Here is a 10,548-nt window from a genome sequence, read left to right as displayed (position 1 = left end):
ATGCCTCTTCTTTAATAATAGTAGTAAGTAGAATTATATAACGCGAGCTATATATAATATATAAACTAATTATCTCTATAATATAGCTAGGCTTAATATTAATTACATAAACTAGATTACTTATAGTAGAAAGACTTATGTTTAGTTAAAAGATACCAGAATATCCTATGTCCTCTAAGCACGGGATTAGATATATTATAGATTTATCTAGCCTATAGCTAAATAATAAGAATATTATAAAGATATACGAAAATATAAGATACTATATCCTAGATAGATCCTATATATAACTTAGTTCTAATATAGATAGATGTAATACTTATATACATTAAAGAACAAAATAAGTATAATATGCCCTCTTCTTAGCCTCTAAAAGTGTTTTAGAAGACAGATACCCTATTTAAGCGTGTTTTATTACGAATATTTAGACCCTTAATTATAAAACTTTTATTACGAGCAAATTACAGTAGAGGACTAGGAAAGAATACGTAAATTATAAGAAAAAGTATAATATATCTATAATATTATGCTACTATATCTAAGTTATAATATAGACGTTACAAACTCTTATATATTTCCTTAGCAATTTAATAGAATTAAATTAAGATAATATTAAACGAAAAGACATAAATATATAAAACATTTATTTATATTATCTATTTTTATTAACATATATATAGGCTTTATAATAGTATTTGTTATATATTTTAGCACTAGATTGCCTATATAGAGCAGAGTGCTAGTTATAAGCTATATCTTTATATTATAAAGTACACAGTTAGTATCTAATAGATCCTAAATATATTACTACTATAACTAAGCTATAACTAGTCACTTATAGATAGACCTATAGCAAGTATATACTATACTAAGGGAAGTTAAATATAGAACTATAAAAAACACTACTAAAAGTCTCTTTCTTCAGTTTTAAGATACTTATTAAAATATTTAAGAGATTTACTTAACTAAGGCTATTAGGGTACTCTAGAAACCTATACAGCGGTAGAGTATAGAAAGAAAAGATTAGATAATTGCGGTAAGTTATTATAATATATATATAACTATAATATAACTATGATATAACACTAATATATCTAGGTTATAACCACGCCTAAGGGCCTAGAAAATGGGTACTAGCCCTATATAACGTGGAGTTCAATTATATATAGCCAGATAATATTAAGGATTGCCCTTATATTATTTTAACTTCTTACGGCAAACATATATATTCTCTAGCGCCTCCGTTAAAGGTTCTAATATAGCTTATTAAAGAACTTTAATAACAAATCCAGCAATAGTTGGGGCTAGGGCTTACTCTAAGTATATCATATCCAAGCTATATTAATGCTCTATCCTTACTCTATTAGGCTCTTTTATATACAGCCCTTTAATAAAAGAGTTTTACGAAAAATATAATGTTACTAGCCTTCTAAGCCTTTATTAAAGCCTAGTAAATCTTAATAAAATTTAATATATAATTAAAAAGCAATAGCTTTTATTATTTCCACAAGGTCAAGATATATAAGGGGTAATATTTAAAAAGCATCTATATTATAAAACTGGTCTTAGATATATATAAGATATATTCCATAAAAATGGTAAGCTAATAATTATATGCTTTTAAAAAGGCTAGGCAGAAATACTATTAACGTTAAAAACGTTTAAAATTAATATGTTATTTAAATAAGTTGGTACAGCTAGGCTAGATAAGGTTGTAATTACTACAAATATCCCTAGAATTAATAAAGGTATTATATAACCTAGTTATATCACAGTTATATCTTTATTCTAATAAGGCTATAGTTATTATACTAATAAGAGTTTTTGTAAACTAAGCCATGGGCCAATTAGTAGAGATATATTAACAACTTTTCCATACTATATTCCGCTTATATAAGAATTGCGGCTATCCAACTTATTAAAGTTATATCCATAAACGTGGATTTTATACAGCTCTTATAGATATAGATAGGGCATAGGCAAAAGGTATTTTATAATGCGTATATGTTAAAGATATTACTAAAATATATTAGGGCTTAGCCTTTACCTAATAGATATTAACCCCTCGCAGACCTAGCAGGGCTATATAAAGTCTATAATTATATATTACCAAATCCACATTCTTCGCGGTATTTATTAGGTTATTAGAGCCGGAAATATAGGCCAAGATAGTATTAGGCAACACATGGCTTCAATTATAGAGGCTATAAGCCATAAGCAATACTACGAAATTTTGGACGCAATTAAAGGTATAGAGATATTATATCCCTAATTAATCCATACTATATCCACATTCTAACATTCACAGTTATAGGAAAGTACAGTAATAACCATAAAATCATAAACTAGTATTAATATAAGCGATATATATATATTGCATCTGGAATAAATCCACATTATAGTAAAATGGATAGTAATATATTCTCTACAATTATAAAGAATACAAACGCCGTTAAATGCTCCCATTTTCGAGCGAATAATCTTAGGCGTCAATTAAGCCTTTTAGCTGCTATTTTAATGTTAGTATATCTTATATATCCGTAATATAGTATTATAATAACAATTATAGTGGACAAAGAATTAATGTTTTTAATTTTAAAGCGTGGAAGGCGTATTATTAGCATAGGATTTTATATATATCGCGAACTACATTTATTGCTAAAAAAAATAGCTCTAGCAGAGAAGCGTAAATATATGGATTTATTATAGCTTTAATATAGATATATCGCTAATATAATCTACCATAGTTCTATAAGTTTTAAAAGAGCTAGAAAAATCAAGAAAATAGGCCCGTACTAGTAAAGGAAAAGCTAATACTATATCTATAAGTATTAAAGAGGATAAAGATTTTAATTTTAATAATATTATATTAGATATATCATCTTCCAGAACTAGTATATGCCCACGGTCGCAATTATAAAGTTCGCGAGGCGCATAATTAAAATCTCGCTCACAATCTCTTACCTCTATTCGCTCCAGTATATTATATTCTAAATCTTACTAAATTCTATAAAGCTAATATTTTTTAGTATCCTCTATTATAATATTAAATAATAGGTAGATTTCGCTCTCTCCTAGGCCTATTTCACCGTTAGGTAGGATTATTTAGATATATCCTTAATATATCTAGCTTATAAGCTAACTATATCTAGGACATAAAAGTAGCTTATAGTCCTTACTTCGTATAACTGTTACTTAATAAGCTTAATTCTTATAACAGTTAACGCTATAGCAATCCCAATTAAATATTTATAAGTAAGAAGCCTGGGTTCTATATATAGAAGCTAAAGTAAAAGCAATTAAACTATAAAATCGGAAGATGGAATTAGAGCTTAGAAAATTAAAACAAGAACTTAGTTAATACAAATTTTTATATTTACAAGCATAAAGGGCAGAGGTTATATTAAGGTAATTACCTAGATAGAGTGATATTATAATATCCAAGAGAAAGCCTAACCCAAATTCTCTACGCTATGCCTATGCTCCGCGTAATGTTCTATAGCCCATATATAATGCTTCATAGTGTTTATAATATAACTAGGATATAACCAGTATATATCTAAGATGCATGAACGCCTTAACCTATTTAACCCATACGGCGTAGTCCTCCTTAGTATCAAACAACTCCCCATTATTAAAGTCATCTATAACCTCCGGTAGTATTACATTAGGTAAAACGAAGTTCTATTTATAATTAAATCATAGATATATTAGTAATATAATTAAAAACTATAAGTATACCTTATTAAACCAGATACACGTACCTTAGTTAGATAAGCATGCTATTTACATTAGATCTAAGATATAACAGAAATATAACTAGCGAACTTACTCTTGCTACTGGTCCTACATAAAAAACATTTCTAATTTTTAGGCTTGCTAATAACCTTAAACATTATAACGCGATCAGGCTATATTAAAGTTAGATTATAGTTATATAGTAATTATAACTGCCTAAACTTACCTTACCCTTAGAGGTTAATGGAATTCTAAAATAGAATATAATGCGTATCTGCTTAACTGGCTCCTCTATATAATCCGGTTAGATCTATAATATAATAAGATTATAAATAATAACATACCTAGATCTGCTGAAGTTACTTTACGTTTTCTATGACCTTTAGCCATCAAGGGTGCATTTTCAGCTAGGGGGGCTAAAATATATTAGCAATATATCCTAGATAGAAGAACATTAGTTTAAACCATTATAATATATTCCAGCCTTTCTTACTGCTTTACTAACAGGGTATATGACCTATAGTTCCTCCTTTGTATAAATAGCTCTATAAAGTATCTTCTAAGCCACTAAAATAAGTTAGATCTAGGATATAATATAGATATATAGATAAATATACTATCTAAATTATCCAATTCTAGTTCTTTTCAACCTCTAGGCTTTATACTCCTAATTATATAGCCTCCACCTTTCTTTATTTTAAGGTTAGAAGGAGGTTATAATATAGACACATCTGGGATCTTACTAGAAAATGCGACTTAATATGCTTAATTAATCCTCCACAACTATTTACAAATTTTTTTTCCCAAGCGCAAACAGTGTGTTTAGCATTTGGATCCTATTATAGTTAAATCTAGGATATAACAAAGATATATAGCACTTATAACTTACAGTCTTCCTAATAATATAATCCTATCTATAGAAAATCTTCTCTAGCAGAATATAAATAAGGAAATGTTTGCCGCGGGGCTATATTTAGGTTATATCTTAAATATAAGCTAAATATATACTAGATATTACCTTAATATAAAAGAACGGAATCTACCCTAGGCGCTTATTAAGTCCAAGGTACTATACCTTAGTGTATTAAGCGGGGGCACCAGAAATACGCCTCTTCATAGTATTTAGCTAAAGAGCAGCATTACAAGTGCTAGAACCCTCACCCTTACTACTATCCAAGTCTAGATTAGAATATGGCCTAAAAGCTACTACCCTATTCGCCGGAGTGCTATATATAGCTATTATAGTGGCGTCCGGATCTTGTATAGAGTCGCTAGGGCTGCTAAGGACTTCGTTAATAATCTATTAAGGTTAAATCATAGATATAACGTAGTTTTATCTAAAATATAACTTATATTTTTTGCGATCTCTATCCTAGTAAAAGCATTTACCTTCCTATTTTACAGAAAATTCTCGGTCTATATCCTAATTAGATCCTTCTTATAACCACTAGAAGTTACTTTACCTTATTACAAAATTACGTATTTAGACTATTAAGTGGTGTCTATTCCATATTAGATTATAGATATAACCTAAATATATACCTGCGCTACTTATATAGGAGTTATCGCAGTTGTTCTCTAGAGGCTAAAAGGGATTTAGCGGCAACTAATATAGTTAGATTAGATCACGATAATAATAGGGATAGAATATTAATAAATACCTCTCCTACTCCAGATTGCTGGTTCTCTAGGCTCTATAGCCACATTAGATCCTTAATAAAACCTTAATATAACCTTAACATAACCTCCTAAAACTTACCTCATCCATATCATTACCGAGCTCTTTCAAAATCGTGTTGGATAGTAGGAAGTATTTAATTAAAGCTTATAAACGGCTGTAATAACGTTATAATCGAAATATAATTGCGTTATTGACTCTGAACGTAATGCGATACCAAGTGAAGCTGTGTCGGAGTCAAAATATCAACACTAGCCGAGGTTTTAGTGCCTTGGCGGGCACTAACGGAGCTTTCGGCAACACTGGCCGAGCTGTATGCTCTCTCTTAGACCATAGAATTGACTTTTTAATAAAACAGGTTAGCGATATCCGCTTGCGGATATACGTATGCCCGCTAATTGATTCTATGGTCTGAGCTTGCTGAGGTAATGTGACTTTATGTGATCACCTACCAAGTCAATACGACAGCTAATAATGCGTCCTTTTCACTTCCACATCAAACCTTCAACGCCTTATCGCTGCTTCCCGAATTCTCTCCGAGCCTCATATGCGTATATGCACCCCCGATCAAGCCAACAAGCCCTTTCGGCGCCTTCGAATGTAGAATCCCCAGCTTCATCTGCAGCCGTGGCTTCCAACGGGCCCGATTTCGTCCAACATCGCCTCAGCTTATTTGATCGTCTACTCGCGGAGCAGAAAAAGATATCGGCTTGTGAGAACTAAAGCTCTCGGCCCATTCCTCCGAACTAACAAGTCTACAGCTAAGCCTCGAGAAGAGATCCGAATACGCCTCCCTCAAGACCGCTTCGTCGCCGGCAACGCTTGGGAAACAACACCCGCTAGCATTGCGCGCACCATTTCCAAGTCCCTATACGAACAGACCATCATTGCTGAGGTTGATGGAGAGCTTTGGGATTTGGATCGTCCGTTAGAGAAGTCATGTACCCTCAAATTGCTGGACTTTGAACATCCCGAAGGCTAGGCGACACAGTCCGCTCTTGAACCGCTACTGACAGTCCCTTCGCAGGCAAGAAGGTCTTTTGGCATTCGGCTGCACATGTATTGGGAGAAGCCGCCGAGACGAGGTTCTCATGTCTTCTGTGTAATGGGCCTCCCACCGAAGACCCTCCCGGGTTTTACTACGATATGGTCATTCCTGATGGGTACGCGAATTACTCTAATAGCTGATCACCCGCTGACACTAGCAGCAAAATGGTGCAATCGGAGGACCAAGAAGCAGTGGAGAAGTTGGCAAGTACTATAATCAAGGAGAAGCAGCCCTTCGAGCGCCTAGAGATGACGAAGACCGATATCCTTGAAATGTTCAAGTACAGCAAGTTCAAAGTGCACTTCATCAATGAACGTGTACCAGACGGTAGTACCAGTACGGTTTATCGTTGCGGCTCTCTCATCGACTTCTGTCGTGGACCACATGTTCGGCATACTGGAATAACAAAAGCGTTCTCTGTTCTTCGGGTAAACCTAAGCTCTTCTTTACTTGCATTTTGTGAAGGTACTAGCCTCTTCCTAGAACTCATCCGCATATTGGCTCGGAGATAGTAACAACGAGTCCGTCCAGCGAATCGCTGGTATTGCTTTTCCGAACAACAAGTTGCTTCAAGAATACAAGACATTTCTTACGGAGGCTGCAAAGAGGAATCATCGAAAAATCGGTACAGACCAAAAACTCTTCTTCTTTGATGAAGTTTCGCCTGGTTCTTGTTTCTTTCTACCGCATGGAGCACGAATCTACAATGCTCTGCTGGATTTTCTCAAATCAGCATATTTCGAGCGAGGCTACGATGAAGTTATCACGCCAAACATCTACAAATCTGACCTTTGGAAAACCTCTGGACATTGGGATCATTATGAGCAAAATATGTTCACATTCGAAGTTGAGAAAGAGAAATATGGGCTAAAACCGATGAATTGCCCCGGGCATTGCAAGATCTTCTCCTTGTCCGAGGTTTCATATCGGAATCTCCCTTGGCGGATGGCAGACTTTGGCGTGCTTCATCGGAACGAGTACTCCGGAGCGCTCTCTGGCCTGACGCGAGTGCGGCGCTTCGCTGTAAGTCATCCTTTTATCCAAACGCCCCACCCACTGACCTCGCACAGCAAGACGACGCCCATATCTTCTGCGCCCTTGAACAGGTGAGTAAAAGCTTTTCCCAACTGAATTTAGGCTAAACTCCAGAAGGTTGAAGACGAGATTCGTGGCATCCTCGACTTTCTTCACTCAGTCTACGGTCTTTTTGGGTTCACGTACAAGCTCCGGTTGTCTACGAGACCTGAGAAGTACTTGGGTCGTATCGAAACCTGGAACGATGCTGAAGCCAAGCTGAAGGCCGCCTTGAATACCTTCACTCAGTCACTCGGTACTACATGGTCAGAGAATCCCGGCGATGGAGCTTTCTATGGCCCAAAGATCGACGTGGCCCTCACCGACGCTCTAAAGCGCGAGCATCAGTGCGGCACAATTCAGCTTGACTTTCAACTTCCCCAGCGATTCCGGCTCAGATATGCCACCGCGAAAGGCAGCAGCGATAGCGTCGCGCCGGCATCCGAAGACCTTCCCGAAGGCTACGCTCGTCCGGTCATGATTCATCGAGCAATTTTCGGGAGCTTCGAGCGGATGATTGCCATCCTGACTGAACACTTGGCTGGAAAATGGCCTTTTTGGTTGAGTCCTCGACAGATCCTTGTGGTGCCTGTGATGCCCGCAGCCAACGATTATGCGGTTGAAGTGCAAAACATCTTCAAAAAGCAACGGATGTATGTCGACGTCGACCTTAGCGGCAACACATTCCAGAAGAAGATCCGTACTGGACAGCTTGAACAGTACAACTTCATCTTTGGTAAGTCACAAATAGTCTTCTATCGGTCGGTTTGATGAACTAACAGGGCACAGTCGTCGGTGCTCAGGAGCGGGATAGTCGCACGGTGAATATCCGCAATCGAGATGACGTATCTACACAGTCCAAGGGGGATCTGGTGCCACTGCAGACGGCGATAGATGGTCTCAAGGCGTTGAGAGACGAACGAAGGCTCGTGAACAAGTTATGAAAGCCGAGCTAGTACCACAAGGGGTCCTGTCTGGGAATCGGCCGGAATAGAGAAAAATTCGAATTCGATAGATGAATTATGTAACACCTGAGATGTCGATACTCTGCAACCTCGAGGCTTGTCTTGACTACAGATCTAAAAGGAATTGAACTTGCTGACCCAAGCCATACGTTGTTTCGATTTGAGTGGCGCAAAGATATCCAGCAGACGATCTCAGAGGGGTCACGAAACGTACCAGGCCTTCTTCACCTCTCGACGGTAATCTGACCCAGTATCACTGAGGCGCACTATCATTTGTCTCGGGAAGCTACAGGGCAGAGATTCAATGTGTTGTCGACACGGACGCCTAGAATTTCAATATGGTGTCCTCTACATGTCCATGTACGTGCTAAAGTCTCTGATAACTTGGAAACCAGCCGAAATTCAGATCGTCCCCAGATCTACACTTGAGTCTCTCCTCACCCGCTGATGTTTCTATAATGAAAGCAGCGGACAATTAAAACTGTCTCGCGAACACGTCTCGCACAACCACACTTCCACAGCAACGATGAAGATCTAGATTTGCACGTCTCACCAGCATTTGAGACGGGAAGGGGTATAAAGAAGGCCAATGTCCGTCCCAATGGTTAATCGCCCGCCGCTCCCGCAATTGTTCCCCACAGCTCATACCCAAGAACTAATACCGCTATGTTCTCCATCTTCAACAACGTCCGCGAGGCCAAAAAGGCCGCCCAGGAGCACAGCAAAGCTCAGGCCCAAGCTGCAGAGAATGCTGCGGGTATAGGGGAAAACTGCGAGGAGTACCAGCACGTCCTCACACACTTAGTCAAGCTCACCGAGACGTGGATATGCACCATCGTATCCGTAACGAGAATCGCAAGGGTCGAACACTCGGTCCAAGGAGACCGGGATTGAGCAAGCTTGTTGAGCGTCGAGGCAGCTCGAGCGACTTATCCATCACTTCCGTCATGGACGGTTCCTCCCCTGATGGCGATGGATTGCGTCCGCCGCTTCAGCCACCGCCCGGCGAGAATGCGTATCGTCACTCGACATTCGAGGCACTGGTGAATACGCGCCCGAGGTTCGGTGGCGGTGTGAACTCTCCTCGTGATCGAGGAAAGGGGAGGATTCCGCTGTCGATGACACCGGCTTCATCGATCTCAGGTATAGGATAGGTTCCACCACCCCCTGCTGTTAGTGTATTGATATAGTATCAGATTTCTCCGACGGTTCCGGCGAAGTTGCATTGGGAAAGCGTCCTGTCAATGCCACCATCACACCGCACTCTTCGGTTCAGAATCTTCGACCGGCATTGACCTCCAATCCTGACGGCAAGCTCGACAAGTCCATCAAGAAAGCAAAACAGGTCAAGTTCCAGGTTAGCACAGCCTTGCCTCCTGTCATTGACAACAAGGAAGATGAGGAGCAGTACCAAGCCTCGTCGTCCAGCCCCGATAGCTCGCTTCCGGCTCCAGGGGAGCCGACTCCAGGTACAATCCCAGCACTGCCATCACTAGCTTCACCCGGAGTTCCAATGGGCGCCCTGCCATGGCATCAAGACTATATCAATGCTCCCGAGCAAGGTGATGACGACGGCCCTCCCAGCTCAAAGTCCCGGCTCCGAGACAACTCCTTCTCCGAGTAAGCTGTTGGTGACAAATTCGGCATCTCCATTACCGAAGGCGACTGCGGATCAGGTTTTGAACACAACGAGCTAGACAGCCAGCAGCTGACGCTGTGCACGACTGTCAACCACACCGCTCTCCCATCCGCCTCACCGTCCGTGGCGAAATTTGCGCAGTTTAAAACAAGGATAAGTGGTCATAAGCTATATAAACCAGTAATTAAACATTGATACGCTACGCGTAAGCCGCCTTGAATAACGACTCGTGCTTGGCGCTGCGACACTAGCAGGAGGACCTCACGCTTTTCTTTAACCTCCCTCCCTAAGTATGGCGATTAGCGAGAAACCGACTCGCTACGTAGATTTAATCGACTTTTACAGAAGAACGGCGCACCATCAGTTTACTATATGGTGGCCAGGAATACCCTCAATCATGTCGGCC

At 38.9% G+C, this 10,548-nt stretch overlaps 1 protein-coding gene across 1 annotated transcript; it reads left to right on the top strand.

The window, feature by feature from the left end:
• Positions 1 to 5,890: 5,890 nt before the first annotated feature.
• Positions 5,891 to 8,482, top strand: K441DRAFT_683239 (threonyl-tRNA synthetase; the record flags this gene model as incomplete). The annotated part of the gene is made up of 8 exons (XM_067651671.1): positions 5,891 to 6,128; positions 6,178 to 6,339; positions 6,444 to 6,579; positions 6,625 to 6,892; positions 6,948 to 7,487; positions 7,535 to 7,570; positions 7,602 to 8,274; positions 8,328 to 8,482. 8 exons carry the CDS (start codon positions 5,891 to 5,893, stop codon positions 8,480 to 8,482), a joined length of 2,208 nt encoding a protein of 735 aa, XP_067496106.1.
• Between the last annotated feature and the right edge of the window lie 2,066 nt (positions 8,483 to 10,548).

The sequence above is a fragment of the Cenococcum geophilum genome, assembly GCF_001692895.1.
Source record: "Cenococcum geophilum 1.58 unplaced genomic scaffold K441scaffold_120, whole genome shotgun sequence".
NCBI lineage: Eukaryota > Fungi > Ascomycota > Dothideomycetes > Gloniales > Gloniaceae > Cenococcum > Cenococcum geophilum.
This window is presented reverse-complemented; position numbering and strand designations above follow the sequence as displayed.